The 26,307-nt window shown below is 54.0% G+C and overlaps 1 protein-coding gene across 2 annotated transcripts in view; it reads left to right on the forward strand.

Annotated features, from left to right (window-relative positions):
- Nucleotides 1-26,307, forward strand: part of Tcp11l2 (t-complex 11 like 2) — a 32,820-nt gene that overhangs the window by 2,889 nt on the left and 3,624 nt on the right. The window contains exons 2-9 of one of the 2 annotated variants that reach the window (XM_010631315.3): nt 6,786-6,970; nt 9,274-9,409; nt 12,660-12,780; nt 13,674-13,894; nt 14,871-15,007; nt 22,040-22,230; nt 22,384-22,565; nt 25,523-25,695. In XM_010631315.3, coding sequence (XP_010629617.1) covers nt 6,799-6,970; nt 9,274-9,409; nt 12,660-12,780; nt 13,674-13,894; nt 14,871-15,007; nt 22,040-22,230; nt 22,384-22,565; nt 25,523-25,695 — 1,333 coding nt within the window. In that variant the 5' untranslated portion in view covers nt 6,786-6,798. The remainder of the gene's footprint in view (nt 1-6,785; nt 6,971-9,273; nt 9,410-12,659; nt 12,781-13,673; nt 13,895-14,870; nt 15,008-22,039; nt 22,231-22,383; nt 22,566-25,522; nt 25,696-26,307) is intronic. The other variant, XM_010631316.3, reaches the window with a different exon arrangement.

A 26,307-nucleotide genomic window follows, 5' to 3' on the forward strand; every position in this document is an offset into this window, starting at 1 on the left:
TACTGCTGTAGATGTTTCTTGAAATTTCTCCTTTCCAGTACCTACTGTTGCCTAGACAGGTTCCTTCATATTCAGCCTGTTGGATAATTTGGGTAATTTACTCCAGAATGTGCATGACTCACGCTAGCTGTAGGCAGTTTGCTCTGGATAATATTTGGGTTTTAACTAAGGATGTTCAGTGCATGAAGAATGGCTGCCTGCGAGGATCTGCATTTGCTCCGGGGGATGCCTGAGAGTTATTTTGGATCATGGGCTCTCAGCGATGCCCTTCACGCTGTGGCACTTAGCAGCCCGACCCCGGAGGAAGGTCAGCTGGCTACCAGTGTGCCAGTGTCTGTGTGGTGATAGATGGGTCGGTTTGGTGGGGTGGGAATGGAAAAGAATGAGGAGCGTACCACGTTCTCTCCAGCCTTGCTGGAGTGGTGGAGAGCACGGGCTCGGGGCTCCACTGCCTGCATTCGAGCCATGCCCTGCGTTTGCTGTGGGCCATCGGGCAAGCATGCAGTCTCTCTGAGCCTCGGGTCCTTATGAAATGGGTATAGTATCTTAGCTGTCGAGGCTGTCCTGAGGACTCAAGGTGATATGGCATCTGAAGGACTCACCCTGAGATGGTAATGGGTCCTGTTTTGGGGGGCCCTAGTAAGCACCCTGGGCTGCTCCCCCTGATTGCTAGAGTCTGGTATATCGGCACAGTCAGCAGGGCGGAGAGACCTGATGCAAACTTTCCCTTAGGCTCCTGGAACTGGAGTCCTTTCTGGTTTGGATGATTGGTGCCTTGGAAATACATTGTGGTAGGCGCTGGAAATTGAAGAGACAGAGCTACTTACGTGAGCAGCCTGAAATGTAGTGGGGAGAGAGACAGACAGCAACAGCCGCAGTACTTTGAGTGACTGTATAGCAGTTGGATGAGCAAAGGGACTGGGGCAGAAGAAGGATAGAAGGCAAGCTATATGGCTTGGCACATTCACACACTGTCCAGGCCGTGGTGTGCACGTAGAGTCTTGGGGAAGGTCCGCTTCGAGTTGTGACATTAAATTTCAGATCTGAATGGCAAGGAGCCAACCACATGGAGATGGGGGGATGATGTTCCGGGGGAGGCACGTGATGGAGTGCGCCCAAGCAGGAGGCTTGGTGCAGCTGGGGGCCCGAGAGGGCTGCTGTGCCCAGAGCCCAAAGGGCGGGGGACAGCAGAACAGGATGGGGTAGGTGGAGGCCAGCTCACCGGGGAATTATAAACCCCAGAAAGCGACTTCTTAGGAAAGAGGGGAGCAGCTGGGAGGGGACCCTTAAAGAAATGATTTGTTTTGCCTGTTCTGAAGGGCTCCTGCCCATTTCTTGCTTTATTCCTTGAAGGACGTTGGGATAAGTTTGACCAGAAGAGCTTTTGTAGTAAAGTGGTATGTAGTGGACAGTGGGGGGACCATCAGAATCTAAAAACTGCAGAAAAGCCAGACACAATGTCACGTGCCTGTAATTCCAGCCACTCAGGAGGCTGAGGCAGGAGGATTGCCACTTAGGCCAGCCTGAGCAACAGCAAGATCCTGTCTCAAGATAAAAAAATATGTCTGAGAATGTACCTCAGTGCAAATCCCAGTCCCACTTCCCAACCTACAGGACTTGAATCTGTTCTGAGTTAGAATCTGGATTTAGCCCCGCACTACTTCTCATTTAAGCTTTTATTTGAATATACATTCACACATACGGAAAAAGGCAGTGGGAATAATACTAAGGACACTATTGTCTGCTTGTGACTCGGATTTCCCCATTAATATTTTTTCCATCTGCTTTATTGTTGTTCTCTTTCACTGGAAACTGAGCTGCTCACATGCAGGCCTGTGATTCCTAACTACAGTATATTTATCAATTCAGCGTCTACAGTGTTGGAGCAGACGGTGGATTCAAACATGTTAACACTGGCGTGGGCAGTAACGCCCTCCGCAGCACTGATTTTCTAAAGTGCAGGGTCCCATCTAAACTCCCCTGCGGTGCAGTTACTGGTTTAGTTCATTTTACGCTGCTCTGACAGAGTACCACGTTCTGGGCCATTTACGAGGAACAGTTTACTTAGCTCGTGGTTGTGGAGCCTGAGGCATCTGAGATGCGGAGGGCCAACTTCTGGCGAGGGCCTTCTTGCTCGTCCCCTAGAGGACAGGATGCACCACGTGGGCAGGAGGGACAGGCAGCTGTGTACCTCTGTGCCTCCTCCTCCTTAGGCCTATGCCCACCCCTTAGGCCCCACCCCCGGCGCTGGTGAGTTGATTGGCTCCTAACCCAGGCAGCGCCCCCCCCCCAACCCCAAACGTGTGTCCTCCCTTGCAAAATACACTCATCCTCCCGGAGCTCAGAAGCTTCACTCACTCCATCACCAGCTCCGAGGTCCCCAGTTTCATATAAATCCGGTCTGGGCAAGTCCCGACACGAACAGACCGTCTATCCTGAGATAAGTCTCCCCCAGCGAGAAATGCAGACCGGGATCTGCTTCCCAAGCCCAGTGGTGGGGCGGTGCAGTGCAGACCCTGACATTCACAGAGAGGAGAGGTGAGCGAGCTCAGAGGCGCCGCTGATACCAGTGAGTCCAGAACGCCACAGGGAAAGCCCCATCAAGTCTGAAAGTTTCCAGTATCTTCTGAGACTCCCCTCCCCATCCGGCACCGCAGGCTGTGTTTTGGCCCCCCAAGGCCAGGGCAGCCACGCCCTTATGGCCTGCCTGGTCCTGTGCTTGGAGTCCCTGTTGGTGGCTTCCCGGTCCTCGGTCTCTGGCAACCCTGACCTTCCTGCTCTGCTGGGCTTTGCCCTGGGGAGGCCCTGCTGTGGACATCTTGCCTCTGGGTCCTGCTTGGAGCCTGCAGGGAGCCCCTTTAGCAGCCCTGAAGGTCGCTGCTGCGTCTGGGGGGTCCTCTGCCCCCATGGGCCCCTTTCTTGCTGCCGCTGTCTCTTTAGAGAGCTGCCCACAGTCAGGCCCTCTATTTGCTTTTCTGAGACGTTGCTCAAAAGCCAGCCAGCCTATAATCACTTGGATCTTCCCACTGGGCTTCCCTTTGATTAGAGATGGTCTTTAAATCATTACTCTGCTGTCCTATCTTGCTGTATGTGGGTGAAAGCCACACCGCTCCTTCAACATTTTGCTTAGAAACAGCATCTTCCCCCGACAGCCTGGTTCATGGCATGTATTTATTTATTTATTTAGTACTGGGAATCAAACTCAGGACCTTGCGCTTGCCAGGCAGGCACAGAGCCGCTGAGCTGCATCCCGGGCCCTAGGTCCTGGTGTTTGGGCGGCCTTCTTTTCTCGCCTGGCCATGTGTAGAGTCCAGCCAAGCTCTTTGCCGCCTTGGAACAGGACGGCATTTACTGCATGTCCCTCGCCGTGGTCCTCGTCCTTGAGATTTCTTCCCAGCTGCCCTCACCCTTCACGTTTCCACCAGTGCTGCTCCCATCCCAGCTGCTCAAACAGCCCAAACCTAGAATCCCTCAGAATTGCTCTTCATGCTCCGTTCACCGCAGTGCAGGCTTTTTCCAGCCTGTTCCTCCCGCTGCTCCCCCTCACCATGCCAAAGCCACTGCCCCAAATGGGGTGTTTGCCACAGCAGCAGCCTGACCTCTGGGAGGGTTTCTGTCTCGGTCCGCTCTGTGTTGCTATGACAGAGTGCCACAGACCAAATGACTTACAGTCCACGGGAATCACCCTGCGTGTGTCCCCGCGCACCGGCTTCATGAGGGGTGACAGCTGCGTGGATTGCTGTAAAATAGTGGGACAATGCAATGAAAAGGCTTGGAGGACAGACTCCATCTCCTCTGAAGGGGGCCCACTGTAGTGCCGAAGGCCTCACCCGAGTCATCTGCTGTCTTTTGACACAGAGTGAATCTTCCAGGTAGGCTGAAGCAGGATGGTCCCAGAGAGCTGTGAGCTGCATTGGCCGTTGGGTAGCGCTGAGTCTCTGTGTTTGGGAAGCATTATGCCTCACTAAAAATACAGCCTGGCTTTGTCTTCAGCAGTCTGAGAATCCAGAATGCAGCAGTCTGACTGCCCTGGATGCCTGTAGGGTCCGGTCACCCCCAGGTGACATTTGTGGGAACCCACGTCCAAGCCAGGGAAGAGTGGATGGGGGAGACCTGCAGGAAACCACTCTGGCGGCCCTTCGCATCTTTGTATTTCAGACAAGGGTGTGAGCTCCGCCCTGGGTTAAGTCCAGCCCCGCTGATCTGTGGGTACCGTGCTTTAATGATCCTTGGGGGGCTGATCTTCCCTCCAGTGTTCACGTTAACGGACCAGCAGAGAATTCCAGCCAACGTCTGTGCCGTTCTCTGCGCCAGCACTGTCCCTGCACTGTCTCCCCTACGCCAGCCCCAAGTCAGGCACTACGGATGGCCTCTTCTCTCTCTTTCTTTCTTTCTTTCTTTCTTTCTTTCTTTCTTTCTGGGGATGGAACTCAGGACCTTCCGCTTGTGAGGTAGGCACACCACTGAGCTAAATCCCCAGCGGGATGGCCGTTTCTAATAGAAGGGTTTCCAAGACCGGTGTCTGCTCCAGCACACGCAGGCCCGCTGTAACGTGGGGCTCTGCCATCTGAGTAGGAGGCCGTGGGCACTGGGAAGCTTCACACCTGTACCGAGTCCCCCACCAGCTGGCACCCCTGCCTCCAGGACCCGATGGCGGGAGGTGGCGCTCCCTGTGACATGCTGGACTCCAGCTTGGAGCGGGTCTGCAGCTCCTGGCTCTCAGGAGCCGGCTATCTGGCCCGGCCCTGGCAGAGACCCAGGGCTGGGGAGCAGCCAGCTAGGACCGACCAAACCCTGGACGCCTCCTCCTAACCTGGAGCTGTTTGGCTTTTAAGTCTTGGCACCTGGCTGCCCAGCGTACTGTCAAGCTGGGGACGAGAACTGAAGTGGGGGACTGGAGCTATTAACCTAGTTTAAAGGGCCAGCAGCTGAAAGCTTGCATTCAGTCTTACTTGGAAAAACAGCCAAAGATTCCGCTCATCGAGGCAGCTGCAATGGAGAAAATGCAGAGAACGTAGCACAGTTGCTACATTACCAGGGAATGACTAAAAAAAAAGTCAGAGATAAACTTCACCACATTCACACTGGGCCAAAACTCCCATGTCGCATGTACTGGTGAGGTCCACGCATGAGTGTCCACGAGGCAGCTGGACCCAAAGGGACTGTCCCACGCTGCCCAGTGGATACTCGCACGTGGACCACTCATGGTCTGAGCCAGAGGGATGACTTTAGATGCTCAAGTGAGCCAGGCACAGTGGTGCAAACCTGAAGCCGAAGCAGTAGAGTTGCCTTGAGTGTGGGGCCGTCCTGGGCTGGATAGCAAGACCCTGTCTCAGAAACAAAACAAAATAAAACAAAACAAAGACTAGAACTGCCTCAATAGGAAGTGCCACGCTGGCAAAGAAGGAGCTGGCAAGCTAGGGGAAGGGTCGGGGTTATGGCAGCGCCCTCAGCAGTCCAGAGCTAATCCCGGGGTAGCTAGTCCTGGGGTGCAGAGGGTTGTGTCACCCAGGCGGAGCTGGGCTGACTTAGCGCCTGTTAGTTCGGTGGCTGGCGCTGGGGCTGAGGATGGCCAGAGGGGCTCGGGGCAGCTCCTTGCCCAGCGTCTATGGTGGGTCAGCTGTGCTCCACTTGCCAGACAGCGGCCTGGGCGAGGGTTTCTGTGCCAGGCTGGGGAGGCGGTGAGGCCAGGAGCCTGGAAAGCTGACCAAGCTCCAGAAAGAGAAGGCACTGCCCCTGTCTTCCACCCTCCTTCCAGAGCTTTCCCGGCAACGCCTCCTGTCCTCTTTCCTGGTCCCCCGGTGCCCGCACACACAGGCTGGTACCCGCCTGTCCCTTGGAAGCCCAGAGGAAGCTGCCTGTGTCTCCAGCCCTGCAGGACAGCAGCGGCTTCACAGGTGACAGCCTTGCAGGTGCTCTGTCCCCATGGCATGAGCTCTTTCAGGGTTAGAGGTTGCAGCGAACGCTCCTGGTGCTTGTCACCCACCGAGGACTTGAGATACTGTTTCCCTGGCCTCAGTTTCCCTCTCCGCCCACAGCCAGGACAGCCTCCTTGCGGGCCTGCTTGGTGTGCTGGGCCCAGCTCTGTGCCCACATCTTTCTGGCTGTGTCGCAGCCCGACTCCTTCCCCGGCAGGCTGTCCAATGATGCCCCGGGCCCAGAGCTTGCTGACTGCAGTCGGTGCTGGGTCCCAATTCTGTCCTCGCCTGGGCCTCAGGGCCCTGTGTGTCGAAGGCTCAGGCCGTGGTCATCCCCTGGGAGCTGCAGCCAGGTGTCAGGCCCAATGGCAGGGAGGAGCAGCCTCTCTCAGCCAGCAGTTTGCCCGCAGGGGGCTCCAGAGGCGGGTTTCGAGCTTGGTCTCTTAAAACAAGGCAGTAGAAGCCGCATGGCCGTGCGGAGCCCTTCAGTGAGGTTGGGGCCACTCACCAGGCTTTCTGTCCAGCTCACGGCTAAACAAGGCAACAGTGGTTCCCAGACAGAGAGCAGGCTGTTCTGTCCCAGGACCCCGTCACCTCGCTGGGCTTGAGCAGCCCAGGACGGGCGCCCGCATCCTGCCTGTTTTTCCCAAGGATCTGTCTCTGCGGCGAGCTGCTCTTTTCCTGCCAGGAGTGGCCATAGGATCTCTTTTCCGGAAGGTGCCTTGATGGCTCCCGCCGGTCTGTCCAGGGTGCTGGAGGGAGGAGAGGATGACCCTCCCCCGGGGGCCTTCCCGAGACCGAGACCGCCAGCCTTGTGGGCGGGCTGTCCAGGGCCAGAACGTGACGCCAGTCCGCTTGTCCGCACAGGTGTCCCCTCCGCATGCCCCGCCGCGCCATGCCGCTGCACGGGGAGAAGCAGCTGGCCGCTGAGGACCAGCAGGGCGACCTGGACTCACCGAGCTGCTCTGAGAGCCTGGCCTCACTCAGCGACTGTGAGGGCTCCCGGCAGAGCCTCACCAGCGACTCCTCCAGCAAGTCCAGCTCTCCCACCTGTGAGCCGGGCCCGGGGCCGGGGCAGGGTCTGGGGGTGGCACTGCACAGGCGTGGGGGGTCCGGTCTTCTCTGAGGACCAGGCCGCTGCTGCTTGCACTGGGCCGGGTTGGCCTCTGTCCAGTCCACCTGGGAGGCCACCAGCCTTCTGCCCGCTCTCCCACATGCTGGAAAGCCGCTCCTTCTTGTGCAAATTGGGACACATTCACATCGGTCTTTCTGCTAGACACTGAGGGAACTCTCCATCCTGGAAGGGTCGGCAGGAAGTGAAATAGCCTAAGGTTATTGCCAGTTTCAGACCCTGTTGTGGAAATCACCCAGAAGTGGCCCAAAGAGGGTTACCACACCAGGGCACCCTGTGAGAAAGAGGAAGAGGATGTGGGAAGGAAGAAAATTTCACTTTCTTTTTTTTCTTTTTCTTTCTTTCTTCCTTCCTTTCTTTTTCTTCACTGAGAATTGAAACCAGAACCTTTCAATGAGCTATGTTCTCAGCCATTTACAAAATATTTTTCATTTTATTTATTTTTGGGGATTTTTTGTTTTGTTTTGTTTTTGTTTTTGAGACAGAGTTTCGGTATGTAGCCCAGGCTGGCCTTGAACTCACAGCAATCTTCCTGCCTCAGCCTTCCGAGTGCTGGGATTTCAAGCATGTGCCACCATACCTGGCCTTTTGGCACCAGGGATCGAACTCGGGACCTTGCACTTTTGAGGCAGGCGGTGGCACCACTGAGCTAAATTCCTGGCCCCTATTTTTTTAATCTGTTTCATTTTGAGACAGGGTCTTCTTAAGTTGCTCAGGCTGAGCTGGAACTTGCAATTCTCCTGCCTCAGCCACCCAGAGTGCTGGGATTCTAGGGGCTCACCACCATCCCAGCTACATTTTCCTTTCGTGTGTGTGGGCACTGTCGATGTGTCAAGCCAGCATGCCTGGCTTTTGGAAAAAGTTTTTAACTTGCATCTGTCTAGGGAGTAAAACCCTTCAAATAGATAAAGTACAACTACCTAATAGGATCCAGGTCCACTTCAAACGGCCTGTTCCGTTGTAGGTATTTTAAATTTTTGTGTTCTCATGTTTTAAAGGTGGAATGTGCCTAAGCGCAGAGAAAAGCAAACATCACCAGAGATGACAGCCAGCCAGTGCTGCCATCAGAGAGGTGTGCCTCAGAGAGGTGTGCGCATACGTGGACACCAGCGCCTTTGCTCACAGAGCGCGTTTTCTAGATGTTGTTCTGTGACCGCCCCTGCCTCGCCGGTCAGGGGACTCACCATGACTTTACTACCCAGACTCACTGCTGGCCACCGGAAAGCTTCCGTTCTGTACACGGTGCTTTGTGAGCCTCTGGGTCCCTGGAGCCTCTCGGTGATTCCTTTGCACATGGCTGGGCCCTGGGCTGCAGAGGGGTTTGCAGGGAGGATCTTGAGGTGGGGTTGGCAAACACTGAGTGCACCCCAGGTTTCTAGGCCTTCTCTCGCTGTCCATACTGTTTATGAGGCTCCCGTTTGGTACCCAGGCACCCCAAGGGAGGGTTCTGCTTTCTGTCTGTATCACCTTCCTTTCTCTTCCTCCTCTCTCCCTTGGTCCCTCTTGCTCCCTTCCTCATCTTCCTCATCTTCTTTTTAAAAGAATTCAAGCTGGATGTGGTGGCCTGTAACCGGGAGGCTGAGGCAGGAGGATCGCTGTGAGTTTGAGGCCAGCCTGGGCTACCTAGTGAGTTCAAGCGCAGCCTCAACTACATAGCGAGGCCCCGTCTCCAAAGAGCAACAACAAAAAAGAATTCAGATAGCAAGGTATTGCCCACTGTTGCTGCTGTGGGAGGTCATGATTTTTAATTCACAGAAGCTAAGATTTCTAACTGTGCTTTCATTAACGTGATTTGTTAGAATAATTCTTAGTGTCATCTCTAAAAAATAGCTCAAGTTCTTTATTACCTTCCTACCTTATACATTTAGAAATCGTTTTGTTAAAAATTCAGTTCCTTCATATTGAGTGTGTTTAATGAGAATTCTGAATTACAAAATAAAAGTCTTAGTCAATTCCCCGCACAAATGCACACACGGATCAAGGGACGCTTAGCAGTAAGGTGATTGATTTTGTGAGCGTAGTCGTGGGCCTGTGTGGATGACGCTGTCTGGTCAGGACTTGGGCGTTGCATCGTTCAGGCAGCGGAAGCTGTGAAGGTGCGAACGTCTCTGGGCCCGCATGGCGAGAGTGAGCACCTGTGTGGCGTGTGGCCCTGAGCCCGTGCCCTGTCGGGGGCAGTAGGGGCCCTTCTCCCAGGCGCGGCTGACTTCGGTTTCTCCCCAGCAGCCAGCCCACCCCGGGTGGTGACCTTTGATGACGTCATGGCCACAGCCAGGAACCTGTCCAACCTGGCCCTGGCCCACGAGATCGCCGTCAACGAGAATTTCCAGCTGAAGCAAGAGGCCCTCCCAGAAAACAGGTGACCTCCTGGCTCAGGGAAGGGCAAGAGGCACCCGAGACTGTGTGTGTACGTGTGTGTGTACGCATGTGTGCAGTGCATTCACTGGTTCTGGCAAGTTTTTGTATGATATCTGTAGGTGAAGCCAGCACTCTGGGAGGCTGAGGCAGGAAGATCGCCTTGTTTTGGAGGCCAGCCTGGACTGCATAGGGAGACCCTATCTCAAAAACCTTCCCCTCCCCCAAATGCAGATCATAGGGCTGGGGATTTAGCTCAGTGCTTCTGCCGCCTGCCTTATGAGTGCAAGGTCCTAAGTTCAACCCCCGGTACCAAAAAAATTACAGATCGTGTCTTCCTGGGGAGGTTGTTTACAGCAATTATTTATATTTTGCAATCTCTGGCTGAAGTAGTTGTATCTGATTGTTTTGGCAGCGGGTACTGGGGATCAAACTTGGGACCTTGAGCTTGCCAGGCAGGCAGCAGCAGCACTGAGCTACATCCCCGGCCGTGTACCTGATATTTTTGGTAACTGCATTGGTGCCGCCCATTCCAGCTCCACTGCTGTCCCTCACACAGGCCACTGTCATCTGTGCCCTGGACCCTGTGGGACCCACCTCCCGGCTTAGCCCACAGGATGGGTCAGAGCCCACCTTCCTGGCGTGTGGCCTTCCTGGGGCCCACATGGGATCCAAACCCAATCTTGGCTATGACCGGAAGGCCCTGCCTCCCCACGCTGCCCGCAGCCCTCCTGTGCCTTGCTGGGTTCTCTGAGCTTGGGGCAGCCTCAGGAACTTTGTCCCTGACACTCCTGTTCCTGCCTGTCCTCCCTGGATCTTCCTGGAGCCATCCACGTCCCTGTCCCAGGGTTGGGCCCAAGACTGAAAGGCAGCATCCCAGCTGGGCCCCGTGGAGCTATGTGCGAATTCAGCCCTGGACCCTCTCTGCTGCCTGGCTCTGAGCCCTGCTTTGGCTCCGCTGGCTCAGCCCCTCTCTGGCCCCTGACTTGTTTTCAGTGTGTTTGTCTCTGTTCCTGCTAGGAGGAACAGAAACATTCTTTTTACTGCGGTATCTCTGGCACCTAAACCATGAATGAGGAGGTTCAATTAGCACTGATTAGTGAATAAAGATGAAAATTTAAAGTTAACATTGGCAGTTTTTGAAGTACAGGAAAAGATCATGGGGGTGTCTGTACTTTAGATTCTAAAGTTGAGGGAGAGGCCAGAGTGAGGGCACCATGGGGTGGGACCAGCCCAGATTCGAATCCCTGCCCGGCTGAGACTGCTTCTGGGACCCAGAGCACATCAGGTGCATGAGTGCCACCTACACGTGGATAGAGAATGTCCTCTCGTTTCAGCCCTGACTAGACAATGTGAGAAAAGGTTCAGAGTGCAGTCAGGACACATTACATTGCTCAAAAAGGAAGAGCTGGAGGTGGTGTCATTTGCCTGTGGTCCCAGCACTCTGGGAAGCTGAGGCAGGAGGATCACACGTTCAAGTCCAGCCTGGGCAAATTGGTGACCTAAAAAGACCTTATCTCAAAATGTAAAAAAAAAAAAAAAAGTGTAAAGATCCCAGGTCTGATCTATAATACTGCAAAGACAATTTTTTTAAGTAGCAAATTACCATCTGTTGTCTGTCCCTCGTAGGCCAAGTTTTTCCTTTTAAAAATATGGCTGACTCTCACATTGTAGTGAATGTTACCTTGGGGATAAAACTTGGCTGGTCAGCTTGTACCCATAGGAGTGCTTAGAAAGGGCTTGACGGAGAGGTCCCTCCGCCCTTCCAGAGGCCTCTCCAGAGCAGAGAACACCAGGAAAGCAGCCTCCCCACGCGCAGGGACCCAGGAGATTCTTCAGTGCAGTCTCGGGCAGGGCTGGCAGCTGGGGAGGTGGATGGTGGGAGTCCTCCGTGTGCCTGTCCTGTTCCGGAGCGGGCACCTGTGTGCTCACATCTGAAGTTAAGTGGAGTGTGACGCTTGCACACAGTTTCAACTCACACTCCTCAGAAAGCCCATGTGCGTCTCTCATTGCCCTTTTGTCCTTTAAGAAGGAAGAGGAGTTTTGCAAATGGAAAGGAGGGAAGAAATGGAGGGGAGGGGAAGCACAGCGAGCTAAGATGTGCTCTGTCCCTGTGCCAGCTCCCCCAAGACGAGCGTGATGGTCACACAGGCGACGTGGACCAACAGCAGTAAAAACTTAAATCGCAAGACAGGAGGGTAGGAGAGATGCGTAATGACCATCGAAGCCCATCCACTGCGCGCCCCAGATGAGAATGCCCACCGCGGCGCTAGGACCAGGGAGGAACCTGCGGGAGGGGGCCGTGCCTGCCTCGAGGAGCGAGGCGCGTGGTGTCCTCAGGGCGCCCTGCGGCAGTGCGGTCAGGCCGCTGTCAGTGGGCCGTGGAGGCCCGTGGGCGTCCCTGGGGTCACTCTGTTCTGTTCCCACCAAGCAACTTCAGCCGCAGAGGCGGGATGTGCACCTTGGTGCTCTCCTCCCTGACAGCCAAGCCAGACCCCAGGCCCGAGAGGGTGAGGTGCTGCTCCTGTCTCCTGGGGCAGAACTGTATGGCGTTATCAAAAGCTATGAAAAGGAAGCATTTTAAAGGCCATGGGACACTCTTAGGGCAGAACACTAAACAGAAAAGTCTCCCGCTGAGCGCAGTGCGTACTGCTAGCTGTGTTAAAACAGTGCGAGGTTAGGAATGGAACGGGGTAATTTTTGTCCTTTAGGTTGGCTTGTTTTTTTTTTTTCCTTTTCCATTAAGTTTATTGGTACATTTAAAGCAAACAATACATTTACATTCATCATTGGGATCTTGTACCTTTACATGATATATGTTGGTTCTTGTTTTTTCCCGTACTCCTGCTCTCCCTCCACCCCCTTTACCCTTCCCTATTTACAAAGACTTTGTTTCCTTTTTTCATTTCTTCACATTTTTTCTTTGCCCTTATTTTCTTTCCCCTCTGCTTCCCACTTCCCCTTTATTGGTTTTGTTTTTGTGTTGCTAGGATTGAACACAGAGCTCTCGCACTGAGCTACATCCCTAGCCCTTTTCGTATTTTATTTTTGAGACTCAGTCTCAGTAAGTTGCTATGTGGTCCAGGCTGGAACGTGTGATCTTCCTGTCTCAGCCTCCCAGAGTGCTCCGACTCCCAGCATGCACTAGGACTGCTCTCCTCTGCTTCTTGCCTGAAGTTTCTGCAGTGGGCATCTGTGCTTTGGCCTCAGGGAGGAGGGTTCTTATTTTAAAGCAGTGTGTCTCCTTGCTACAGCTTGGCTGGGCGCGTGAAGAGCACCGTGCACCGGGCCTTCTGGGACGTGCTGGAGTCCGAGCTGGCCGCCCGGCCCCCTGAGTATGCGCACGCCATCCGGCTGTTTGAGGAGATCAGAGAGGCAAGTCGCTGTGTGTATTGGGCTGGGGTTCTGCTGAGACGGCATTTGAGAGCCTGCGGCCACCCCAGGCTTCCCCACTGCCGCTGACCCCGTTCGTCTCCTGGGAAGGGGACCCCAGGGCCCCCTCAACAAGTCACTGCTCAGTGTGAGGTCCCCGCTCCCTGGGTTGTGGTGGGGCTGGGGAAGGGAGAGGGTAGAGCTGGGCGGTGCAGACAGCACAGAACCTCAGCTGAGGGTGCAGTTTAGTGGCGCACGCTGAGTCTCAGTTTACACACATTGAACCCCCGAGACAGGTGAAACTTGGGGTGATGGGGGGGTGGGAGAATGACCAAAGTGCGTTGGGGCATGTTCACACCTGCCAGGACGAGACCCACTAGTGTGTAACCAGTGTGTGCTCACAAAATGTGGGAAGCTGGGCACAGTGGCACACGCCTATAATGCCAGCACTTGGGAGGCTACGGCAGGAGGGTTGTACCAAGTTCCAGGTCAGTTTGGGCTGCATAGCAAGTTCAAGGCCAGTCTGAACCACACAGTAAGTCCCTGTCTCAATATATCTATATGTATTTAGTAGGAAAAAGGTTTCAAAATGAAGCAGGAAGACAGTTGCGATTCCAGCTAGCATTCACAGGACACCTGCTACCTGCCACACACGCCGGTCATCCCCGGCGCCATGTCCCACGGGGTCCTGTCACCTGATTGTGTGTGGAGAACCCAAGTTCACTAATGTGCCCAGGCCCAGAGCTTGGTGAGGTGCAGGGCCTCAGCTTCCTTGCTGCCTGTCTCCAGCCGCAGAGCGGTCACCGCCAGGATTCAGGAGGCTGAGCTCTCTGCAGAGCTGGGAAAATGACTCCCGAGTCCCGAGACACTGCCACCGCTGCCTTTGCTCCCTGTAGATTCTCCTCTCCTTCCTCACCCCCGGCGGGAACCGGCTACGCACCCAGATCTGTGAAGTACTGGACCCCGACCTCATCCGGCAGCAGGCTGAGCACAGCACTGTGGACGTCCCAGGCCTGGCCTCCTACGTCATTGGCGTGATGGGCAAGCTGTGTGCGCCTGTGCGGGATGGCGACATCCGGGAGCTCAAGGCCACTGGCAACATCGCGGAGGTGCTGAGGTTAGCATGGCCTTCGCAGGCAGGCTGGCAGCATCTTTGATTTCATTCAGAAGGAAATGAGCTGGGTGCAGTGGTGTACGCCTCTGATCCCACACTTGGGAGGCTGAGGCAGGAGAATCACCGTGAGTTTGACGCAAACCTGGGCTACACAGTGAGATCCTTTCTCAAAAAACAAATGAACAAGAAGGAAATGTGGGCACGGGGAAATGCAGAATAGCTGGTCTCCCAAAGGACTTCTCAACCCTGGAAGAAAACTAGATGAACAGGGGGCACGCCGGTCATTTCCTGTGTGCACGGTCTTCAGAAAGACAAGGCTGCTGGTTGGCATCGGTGGGCTCTGTGGTGTGAGGCCTGGTACCAGGGACCTCACGAGCTAGGCAGGAGACGGGCTGAAAAGTGAGGGGCAGGTGCTAAGTCGGGGGGAGAGCAGACTCTGCCTCCCTCGGGTGGTAGAGAACCGGCAGCACTCGGGCCCTCTGTCCACCTGCGCCTCGTTGCCCCAGCAGCCCGGTCGGAGATTGGGGTTCAGCCGCAGTGCCGGCACCGCCCAGCAAACGAGTGCACCTCGGAGAACGTGTTTTCCCTCCCGGCCTCATCCTTCCTTCTTTGTTTGTCTGTATTTTTCTTATCTCTTGAGGAACAGAAACCATATACACTCTGCTCAGGCTCCCTGACACGTCAGGGGCTTTCAAACAAACTTTCCTCCCGAGCTTCTCTTTTGTTGTCTTGAAGACTCGTTGGCGACGCCGCCCCATGGTTTTCGGTCGGGTTAGGACTGGCCCTGCCGGAGAAGCTGGGGTGTTCGCATCCTGAGTACACAGTGCAGCCTTCTGACCTGGCCGAGGAACAGTTACAACTTCAAGGGCATTTGGGGAATCGCTTGCCTTTTCTACCCCATAGCACAAAGATACCAGGAGTGAATTTCAGCTTGACTTTTTATTTGCCTCTCTAATTATTCTGATTCTGAACATTTTAGGCAAATATACCATGTGCTAGACCTCATGAAAATGGATATGGCCAACTTCACAATCTGGAGCCTGAGGCCGCACCTGCAGCGCCAGTTGGTGGAATACGAGAGAGCCAAGTTCCAGGAAATTTTAGATGAAACTCCAAGTGAGTACAGCGTTGGAATTGGGTGAAAATGTACCGTCATCCGTGACGTTCTCTGTGGTGTCGCTGGAGAATTTGGGCCTCCCTGTCCAGCACAGCTGCACCTTCCGGAATGGACCCCGCCTGCTCTCAGACTCTGTCCGTGCCGGGAGCTGTGCTGTGCACGTCCCAGGCCACTCCTCTGGGAGCTGTTTCTCGGGCACACACTCTGCCCCTGACACGGCTTAGTGCTGTGGGTGCCAGTCCTCCCCGTGCCGCTGTGCGGTGTGTCTCTAGGAGGCGGCTGGGCACAGGAAGGAGTGGGCGGGTGCTTCCAGCCAGGAGAGCAGCCCTGGGGAAGAAACATTTGAGTGTTTTGCGCCCCAGGTGTACCGGAAGTCACAGGAGAGTTCTGAGCAGGGAAGGGACCCCTGATTTCTGTTCTGGGGGGATTCTGTGGCTCGTGCTGATTGTGTTAGAGCAAAGAGGAAACTCGAGGTGCCCAGTAGGTGGCATGGGCATTGCTAGGGCAAGAAATGAGTGGGCAGGGCTGGGGATGTAACTCAGTGGTGCCGCCGCTTGCCTCACAAGCCCAAGGTCCCAAGTTCGATCCCCTTTATCAAAAAGGAAAGAAATACTGGGCCGTGCCAGGTGATCTCACAGAAGGGGTGAGAAGGGCTGGGGTGGAGAAAAGGCATGCGGTGATGACTTGCTGAGGGCCGGAGGGAAGTGGGGGTGACACTCGCTCAGGGGGCTGTGCATTTGAGTCATCTGGGGAGACACTGGAAAGAGACATAACTGGGGTTATGTGGAATCGGGGTTCAGTTTGGGACCCTTGTGAATCAAGGACAGGAGCCCCAGACACGCAGTAGGGCCACTGACACACAGTGGAGGTCGCCAGCTGGCATCTCTGTGGGAACTGCCACCTGGACTGACTCCGTCTCTGTGGCACCTGGAGAACAGACCCCGCTGTGTGGACGGGGAAACTGAGGCACGGTGCTCTGTCCTCTCCCTGTTGTGCCGGAAGGACGCAGTGCGAACGGAATTCCTTAGCAGCAGGGGCTGCTCCCTGCAGTGGGCAGTGGCCCAGCAGTGGCCTTGGGCTCACATCAGCCACGGGGGTGGCTGGCGAGTGAACCCCTCCCCCAGCTATGGCCTGAGCTTTTCCTGTCACCGGGTTGGCTCGGAGCTCCCGGCCCCAGCAGCCTGTTCCGCTCGGTGGTGAGGAGGAACAGAGGCCGTGCCACCCTCCCCAGAGAGCCACACCTCCTCTGGGAAGCAGTGAGAGTGGCAGAGGGGCGCTGCAGAGGGAGCTGTGCGGCTTTGCACTCCAGGAGTCGGCTCGAGAGAGGCGGAACCTGTGCAGAAGTCGATCTGATCTGCACCCTGACCTGCAGCACCTGTGTCCTCAGCGGTAGCTTCCTGAGGCTCTGAGATGCGTGTGTGTGTGTGTGTGTGTGTGTGTGTGTGTGTGTGTGTGTGTGCGTGTGTGCGCGCGCACACACGCATATGTGCCCGTACCTAGAATGGAGGTAGCTTTAACTGGGTGCACACCTGCAATCCCAGCCCTCTGGAGGCTGAGGCAGGGGACCACCGAAAGTTTGAGGCCAGCCTGAGCTGCACAGCAAGACCCTGTCTCAAAAAACAAACAAACAAGGTGGCTCTGGCTGCTGGCCCATCCCTTGGTGTAAGGTACAACCACAATTTTGCTCATTCACGTTGCTTCCTTTTCTCTTGGAAGCCAAGCTGCACTGTGGGTAACCCTAAGGCGAAATCTCATGCTGATACTAACTATAAAACCCACACCCCAATACAAAGGGAGGGAAATTCCAAGGCTATCACTCTCCAGAATTCTAACCCTTTCCTATTTACTTCATTCCTCGGTGGGAAACAGAGAACCCCAACATAACAAAGAGCCATTTTGTTTTTTCCTTTGAGGCACTGGAGATTGAACCCAGGGTCTTCACAGTGAGCTACATCTCCAGCCCAGGGTGACCTGTGCTCCATCAGTGCCCCTCACCCGGAGGTGGCGAGTTCTGGGGGTTAAAGTAGCACAGACCCAGCTATGAACAGCTCCTTTCTGCCCAGCAAATGAAGTCAGGAGCGTGGAAGGCAGGGTCTGTGCCAGCTGCTGATTATGCAGCCAGTCGCTCCACCGCAAGTGGGCCTTGGTCCTCATATTAAAATACGAGTCCACAGTGTCACATAGAAGGACAAAGTGCTGTTGGGTTTTTATATATTTGTTTATAACTCTCTGGAAAATTAATACAAAGAAGTACCCTGAATTTCTGACTCAACTACAGGAAAATATTTTATTTTGCCTCAGGAGAGATTTTATAGTTTTTTTTTTTTTTTTTTGAGTCAGAGTTCAAACTGGTTTTGAACTCATTATGTAGCCCAGGATGGCTTCAAATTTTTGGTGATCCTCCTGCCTTAGCCTCCCGACTGCTGGGACTATAGGCGTGCGTCATCAGGCCTGGCCCCACCTGTTTTATTTAGAATACACTCAGGAAAGCCTTCAGTAGTGATTGAATGTATATATACTAAATGCTCACAAGGTTACAACATTAAATCCAAAACTAGATTCCCCTAAAAAGAGTAATGGACTCTCCTGCAGTGGGGAAGAGGAACCACAAGTAACTTTTAGGAAACCCAGAAAGAAAAGGTTTTATTTATTTAGATAACAAATCTGATAAGATGTTCTTATGAACTTTATCTCATGTGATTCTTTTAAAACTATCTGGGAACAGAAATGTCTTTTTCAGAAATATATCAAATTCCATTGTGATTGCCTTTACCTGGTGTAGAAGGTAACGGGAACATTTTATTTTATTTTAGTTTTTTGAGACAAGGTCTCACTGTGTAGCCCAGGCTGGCCTCACCCTTGATGTGATCCTCCTGCCTCAGCCTCCCGAGTGCTGGGACCACAGGCATGCACCACCACGGCCGGGTGACAGAGAGCTCTAAGGAAGAGAACCTAGTGCTGAGCATTGGCCCACTCAAAGTCAGAGGAGGCTCTTGGACAGTTATTACTGATATTATTATTAATAATAATAGTAATCAGAGCATAGTACTTAAGGCCATATGCTTAAAAGGAACTAACCCAAGGCTTCTTTCTGTGATGAGTATTTTCCACGCAGTGTTGTGTCTAAGTCATGAAGTCTCCAAAGACCACCAAGGAGTCAGGTCCAATGCAATTACAAGAGGAGTTTAATGCAAGCTCGAGCCTGGACCCTCGGGTGTCACCGTCACAGTGGCTTCAGACCGAGAGCCCAGACCCATCTTTGAAGCAGGATTACATAGGGTTGGGGAGGCCCTCTCTTTTTATAGGTCCTATTTTTATCTTTTGCTTATTCTTGGATATTTGAGGGGTACTGGGAGGGCACTTACGGAAAATTACTAGTACCTACGTTCATAGAATCAGTTCCTCTTTGTAAAGAACATTTGATTAATCAATTTTTATTTTTAACAGAACATGTGATTATCTTAAGCTGACTAATGCCAAGATCAGTTCCTATTGATTATCCTAAGCAGGGATAAGCAGGAGAGATTCATTTTTAGATTTTTAGATCATAAAAAGAGGGACAGAAACAGAAACACAGGGAGACTGTCATACAGGATGGAACTATACAGAATGGAATTTTTGCAGCTCTGTTCTGGGCAAGGGGCTCAGAGGGAGCCCACCTCGATCTGAAAACTTGGTCCTTACAGCAGAAACTGGTCTCCCACATCCGAGCCCCAAAATGAAGCCAGCTGCCACTTCCCCGCCTTCCTCTGGGTTTCCCAGCTTTGTGCTACAGCAGCTGGGCTGCACTGCAGGCCACAGAGACCACTGTAGCTGGCCCTGCAGGGAGGAAGTTGGGAAAGGCACAGCATCCCAGGAGGAGTTGTAGTGGGGTGTGCGGGATGTCGGGGGAGAAGCAGGAGAGCCAGGATCTGGCACGGGGACGGGACGTGCCTCAGGTGACCACACAAGGCATCCTGGGCCTTCTGGGTACAGGGGCCGACAAGGGCCCAGCAGAGCCTCTGACTGATGCTCAGAAAAGGAAGCCAGGATGAGCAAAAGCGGAGGGAAATCAGTACCAAAAAGAACAGAGAAGTGGGTGCCGCTGGGCACAAAGAGAGCTCAGAGATGGGCTGCACCTCTCCAGCTGGCCGCGCTCGGGCCTGTCTCTGAGTGCTGAGTCGTCCAGGGACGGCGAGGGCTGCCTTGTGCATGGAGCGGCTTGGGCCTGCTCGTGGGACGGAGGGTTCAGCGGGTCTCCAAGCGAAGGCTGCGGCTCTGCAGTTACCACGACTTTCGTGTCACCGGGGCATCTAAGTGCAGATGCCCAGGGCCGCCTCAGATTTACTAAACTAGGACCTCCAGGACCGGGCACCTCCTTGGTTTTCTTTTCTAAACCCCTGGGTGACTGTAAAGTCAATCAGAATTGAGAGCCACCAAGCCCACTGGATGTGACCAGAACGCAATCTGGACCAGTGCGGCCACAACCTCCTCCCTGGCTCCCGCCCGCTCTCTCTCCCTCCACTGGATACCTGTTAATAAAAGGCTGCAAGTCGTACATCTTCATAAGCAGAGCTAGTGGACCCAGAACAAGGTCTGCCAGCCGGGGAGAAGCAGTGAACTCTGGAGGTGATGGGGCCTCAGTGTCACAAACAGCCACTCCTAAGCGACCCCTGTGGCGGCACGGGGTCTGGGGAAGAATTTCAGTCCATTTTAAAAAGCTCTGCCCGTGTTCAGTCTGTGCTTCTCCGCGGTTCCTACCTTGAAACCTACCAGATATACAGAGTCATAGCAGGGTGTCTGGAACTACATCTGCAGGAAAGGACATGAATTTTGCCGGAGACAAAATCCCTCCAAACCCAAGCCTTTGGGACTGGCTGCCGTGAGCAATGTAGGAGACGTTCAATTTCAGCTTAGAGGGAGAGCTTGGGAACAGAAATGAACGGAAGGGTCACCCGAGCCAGTTCTCAGGCGGGTGATCGATGGAGCTCCTGCAGAGACACTGGTGGTGGGCCTGGTGGAGATGGGGTGCCGAGTCACAGATGCCATCCGGGAGGCCAGGGTCCTGCTGGGTGCGCCGAGCCCCACAGCATTCATCCAGCCCCCAGCGTCGCCCTGCCAGGTCCGGACACTCTTGGAAGTCAAGGTTGAAAGGAGTCACTTCCGGCCGGCTGGAGAGGGGTCTGCGCTCCAGTGCACAGGACGGGTAGAGGACGAGTCTCCGTCCGGACCGTCCTGGATACTCTTGTTGACGAATGGAGGACTGGACGTGGCTCGCAAGGCAGCAGCCAAGTTTAATCAGGCAGCAGTGCGCCGGGGGAGTGGGCTCGTGCCCGGGAGGGGAGAGGAAGGTTACGTGGCCGCGTCTGTCGCTGGTCCCTTCCCACTCATCGTCATCGCGGGATTGATGAGATGCAGTGGGCATGCGCAGAGAGGAGGGGCTACGGCAGGTAGGGTCTGGTGCGCATGCACCCTGGTTGGGTTTATGGAACTCTCAGGGGCAGACTCAGAAGGGTTTGCTTTGCTTGTCTCTGCCCCTTGAGTATTATGCCTCAGGACTGAGGTTCGCCCTGGGTGTTGCCCGGACTCAGCAGAGTGGAGGAGAGTGATCTAGCAGCGACCAAGGCCCACTTGTACCATCTGTGTTAATAATGATAGTAGTAATTGTATCATAACACTTAAGTCCATATGCTTAAAAAGGAGCTAAGGCCTTTTTCTGCAGTGGATATTTTTCGTGCAGAGGAACTGAACTTGATAAACTTGCTTAAAGTGCAAGGAGACCCTACGGGACTCGGCTCCATGACCTCCTCTCCTTCCCCCCTCTGAACAGCCCTTGTCAGGGGCCAGGGCCGTGCTGGGCACAGCGGTTTTCAGTTCTCATGTGTTTTCTGAGTGAGCACAGGTCCCTGCCATTGGCTTTCACTGGGACGCACTTGCCTTTGACGTGAGAGTTGCTTTGTGCTCTGTTGATTTGTTCGCTCTTGCTGACCAGCTCTCTGCTTCAGGTAGTGCTTGTGTTCTGGGGAAATCTGTCTTGGGGACACACATGAAGCAGCTCTACTCATGCACAGGGTGTGGTTTGACATTTCAGACACCAGTCCTGCTGCGGTGTGAGCGGTGCGAACCATTTACTACCTTTTCGGGCATTTCAGGAGCCAGAAAACATGACCATTCCTAAAAACTGAATTATATAAATGGAACCGTTAAAGTAAAAATAAAGGTGAAGCTCTGGAAAATAGCTCAGCAGTTTGTTTAACAGACAGCGTGCCTCTAGCAGTCTCGGTGTTGACTCTTATCCCTGAGGAGTGTAAGCTCGCGTTGTTACAGAAACCTGCACGTGGGTGTTCAGAGCCGCCTGCTGTGCACAGCCCCAAACCAGAAACAGCCAGATATCCCCAGCAGGCCGGCAGTCAGACGCTGTGCGTGTCCACGTGATGGAGTGCTACTCAGCGATGAAGAGGAATGAGCTGTTGCTACAACTTGGACAGGTGCTGAGTACAACGAGCAGTGTGAAGGGGTCACTGTCGTGGTCAGAGCGCTGCCGGCCGGGCCACGTGCACAGCAGACTTCCGTCATGGCAGAGGCTGGGAAGTCCAAGATCAAGGGTCCTGAGGATGGGTCCCAGGGAGAATTCGCTTCCCAGCTTGCAGGCGCATATGGTCATTTCCTAAATTCTTGTCCTTGCGTGTGCGTGAGGAGGGGGAAGCTGTCCAGTGTCCAGTGCCTTGACCCCACCTAACCCTAACTGACTTCCCAAGGCCCCAGAGTGAAGGCCTCAGCCTGTGACCATCCAGTCCTGCTGGCTGCAGGGCGCCTGGTTCTATTTTGCTTCTTACAGAGATGCCATTGAAGTGTTCAGCGGTGGCCTAGGTCTGGGTGAGGGAGGAAGGGGTCACACGAGAGCCTTTTGGGGTGATGGGTGGCTCCGGAGCACCCCTTCTGTCCCGCGGCCATCAGCACTCCAGGCCAGCTCCGCACCTGCTTGGGCTGCCCGGGGATGCAGTGAGGGGCTCCGTGCGCTCCGGGACCTACACACGGCCTCGTCCCCTTAGGTGCGCTAGAGCAGACCACGGAATGGATGAGAGAGTCTGTGAAGGAAGAGCTACTTTCTCTTTCTGAGGAGGCTGCTTTAGCTTCTGGGGCGGAAAACAGCTCCAGGCCAAACCTGAGCCCCCGACTGGTGCTGAACCACAGCTACCTGAAGCTGCTGCAGTGGGATTATCGGAAGAGAGACTTGCCGGAGGTGAGTGCATCCTCCTGGGCTTCCTGGGGTTTCAGGGCTTCCGCCCTGTCTGTGTCGTGGGCGGAAAGGGGGCTGGGATGTGAGGCCGCTCATTGTACATTTTCGTGGTGCTATGCTTCCCTTCCATTTTTACACTTTAAATAAACACGCTAGACTCTTGTGACGGATGGAACACGGCTTCAGGAGCTGACAGAAAAGCTGAGCCAACTGAAGATGGTCGCCTGCCTGTCCCTGGTTACCAGCAGCACGGTGGGTGCTGTCACGGAAGGGCTGCCGGAGCTCCCACAAAGGCTGAAGAGGACGGCTGCTGTTCTCCTGGAAGGCATGCACGGAGAGTAAGTGTGAACTGCGCTGAGGACCCCGTGTGCGGACACAGCACAGTAAGCTTGGACGCGGAGATATCCAGAGAAGCTCATCCTGCTCCTCCTTTTCCTAGACTGTCTTTTAATACCTCAAAGGGTTGGAAACGGGGAGGCGTTTTCCAGGACAAGCGCCAGGTTGAGCATAGTTCCACCCTCAGGGCGTGTACATGAATGGACTTTGACCTCCAGGCCTGAGGTGAAGGCCTGTATGCCTAGCATCTGAGAGGCTGAGGCAGGAGCCTCGCTGAGAGTTTGAGGCCAGCCTGGGCTACAGAGTGAGTTCAAAGCCAGAGTTTGTCTAAAAAAAAAAATTCTTTGACAGAACTGTGGAAAAAAACAAACAAAAACCAGAAATGCACCCAGCCCGGTGTTTCAAGACTTGCACTATCACAGAGGGCTCTCCAGGCCCAGTTATCTGACAGCCTCATCTTCCTGCAGTGAGGTATTTGCTGGCTTCACCAGACCAGCTAGCTCAGAGTGCTGACTCTTGCACTATCACAGAGGGCTCTCCAGGCCCAGTTATCTGACAGCCTCATCTTCCTGCAGTGAGTGAGGTATTTGCTGGCTTCACCAGACCAGCTAGCTCAGAGTGCTGAGGGTTCTGTCCTTCAGAGATGGGCGCGAGTCTGGGGAGAGCACCGATACTGTGAAACTCACCTCCAGGACTGCACTTCCGTTGCTCCCTGGACTCCTGCTTAGCTTTCGAGTTTGGGTCATTTGCTGAAATCATGTCCAGGTCAGAAAACGCTGGGCCTGGTCCACAGCCAGATGTCTGCCTGTGCCTTGTGTGGGTCAGCACCTCTTGCTGGCTCCCTTCGGAGCTGTTTCGGGGCCATGTCCTCCTTACGCCTGTTGGGGAGGGAGACGCACTTGCCCTCCCATCCATTTCTCAGCAAGCTTAGAGGTGCTTTGATAAAATTTTAGAGCAGGAGCTGGGCATGGTGGTGCATGCCTATGATCCCAGCAATCAGGAGGCTGAGGCAGGAGAATCACTGAGTGTGAGGCCAGCCAGGGCTACACAGTGAGACCCTGTCTCAGACAAAAACAAAAACAAAAAAACAAAGACCCCCAAGGTCTCCTTTTGAGCTGAAGTTCAGAAAAAGAGGAGAATTCGCTCTGGGCTGCACAGCTGGAAAGAACTAGCCGAGCCCCTGCTCTCCACAGGGCTGGTGCCCGCCCCCCACCGTCCTCTCGTGTCCTGCAGCAGTTGGTCTTGTCTCAGCATCTGAGAGACCAGTGCTGCTCTAGTATTATAAAGCGTGTGGACACTGGCCACGCAGGTGACAGCCCCTGAGGTCAGGCAGAACGGGTTAATTTCAGCTCTGCTAGCTCCTGCTGTGTGTACTTCAGCAAGCTCCTTTTTTTCTTTTAAAGTTTTTGAGCCATTGGTCTCTGTCTAGTTTAGACTAGCCTGAAACCTGTGGCAATACTCCTGCCTCAGCCTCAAAGGCTCTGGGATTTCAGGTGCATGTCACCACACCCGGCTGTGTTTTATTTACTTTTTAAAGAAGTTTCTGAGTCACTCTGAGCTTCACTTCCTCCCCTGTAAGAGGAGACTAATAATAATCACACCCTCCTCGGGTGGTGAGAAGGTAGGGAAACACTCGGTACCAGTGTCAGCCCAGCGTGTGTGCTCTGTGATTCAGTTAAATCACCTTCTTCCTGGTTCTATCTGGCTGTTTACCTGGATCCTTAATTTTTTTTTTTCCTTTCTTAGGAAATGAGCTATTCTCAGTTATTCCCATCACGGATGAGGGAATTCACAATATGGAAAAGCTGAGTCCAGGTTGCCAGTATCCCCTGTTGTCACTGAGAGGGTTCTGATAATGCATCTTGGAAATGAGCATGTTTTGCCTTTGCTGTGAACAAGAAGCCTTGGCTTTTGCTAAAATTTACTTTTTCCTTAAGCCTGGGCACTGCACTTATTGAAAACTGGAGAAGCTTGAGCAGTGCTTCACAGTGGATAAAAATCCAGGAGGTGAAGTTTGCCCATGGGCTGTAGAAACCCTGCCTGGCGCAGGGAAATAAGTCCCAGCCGAGGCGGAGCACCGAGGACTTGTTACTGCTACTTGTTAGTGAAGCCAGGACCGGGGCCGTTTGTCTCTCCACGTTAGGCAATCTGACTACCCAGTGGATCATATGTGGAGAGCTAACTTGGGAGTACAGGAAGTTCAGTGGTAGAGTCAGGATTCGAACCCCGGTCTGCCTGACACCCCATGCGTGTTCCTGTCCACTCCACTGAGCTGCTTCTCTCCCTATAATTCTCATTTCGTGCAGAGATGTCTTAAAGATCTGCTCTGGATAGTGAGGTACATTTTGTCACTGTCGCTCCTTAACATCGTGGGTCTGACCCTGCCTTCGTTACTCTTTCCTTGCCTGTTACGGAACCCACCCGCTCACCCCTTGGTTGCCTCCACAATGATTCTGGATCCTATACATTTGGTGTCATCCGCCAGTTACTTGAAAGTGGTGGTGAGCAAGACTCATCAGTGCGGTTAGATAATTTGGCCTCTCCGTATCTGTCTGCTGTGTTTGATTGGTGCTGTGATCGATGGCTGGGGCAAAGAAGAAAGAATGGATCCTACTTCATCTCCCAAGCACGCGAAGATAAAAATGTATGAGTGGATCCAGTCACACGAGCGGGTTTATTCTGGGGAGGCGCTGGTGACCCGCGTGTTGGTGGGGCTGTGGACTTACTTTCAAGGATGGCCTTCTGCCCAGGCCCGCACAGCTGCCTGGTTTTACGCAGTTTAATTCTGTTCCTTGTGACGGCTGGTGCTGGGGAGGAGTTACTGTTTTCTAGGTTTATTTTCACAGAAGACATTATTGTTGGTGGAAGAGAAAGTTGATCAGTATCCCAAATAAGAAAAACAAAACCCAGTCACAGAACAAGTACTCTTTCTGACGGGATATCGCTTGCTGTTCTGTAGGACTTTCGACCTGCAGGGGGCGCTGAGCTCCATCGGGGCCCACACCTGCGCGGAAGTGAGCAAGGAGCTGGCCGAGAGAGGTTTCCCAGCTTTGGGTGCTGAGGTTCAGGCGAATCTCGTAGGTCAATTCTCGAGCCTCAAAGACGAGAACAACCCTGTCCGGGCCTTGATCGGTGAGTTCCCATTGCTCGCTGGCTTCTCTTTCAATTTGCTTTAACTTGCTGGCTTTATGACCAACGTGAAGTGTCGATCGTAGTTAGTCTTAAACACGTGACTGAGGGTTCTGAGTATTGGAGCATTTGGGAATTCAGTTTTTCAGGTTAGAGATGCTCAGCTGGCGAAGTTCCTATAAATGTTCCAAAAAAGCAAAACTGCAGTTGGAAAGACCTCTGATCCCAAGCATTCTGGACAGAGGGTGCTCAGCCCCCAGCTGCTCTGGGAGCCTAGATGTCGACAATAGGGTAAATGTAACGCTGTGGAAGGCCCGGGACACCGGCTTCCTCCTGAGGATGTGTCCTGGGCCCCTGTCTCCAAATCCCCACTACAGCCTGCCAGCCAGGTGGGGGGTCCCGGGCCGGTGCAGCTTACCCGGAGAGAGCAGGTGGGGGTGTGTGGGGAGACAGACCAGAGGACCCAGGTCCCTTTGTGGCCAGGGCTGGGAGGTGGAGTCTGGGGTTGGGGCGGCTCTCTGTTCTTGGTGGCTGGGCAGATGGCTGTCAGCGTCACTCTGTGTCGGTGAGCTGGGAAGATGGAGCCTATATTGCTTAGGATCTATTATTAGCCCC

Source organism: Fukomys damarensis, unplaced genomic scaffold (genome assembly GCF_012274545.1).
Source record: "Fukomys damarensis isolate Sample0158 unplaced genomic scaffold, DMR_v1.0_HiC HiC_scaffold_15, whole genome shotgun sequence".
Lineage (NCBI taxonomy): Eukaryota > Metazoa > Chordata > Mammalia > Rodentia > Bathyergidae > Fukomys > Fukomys damarensis.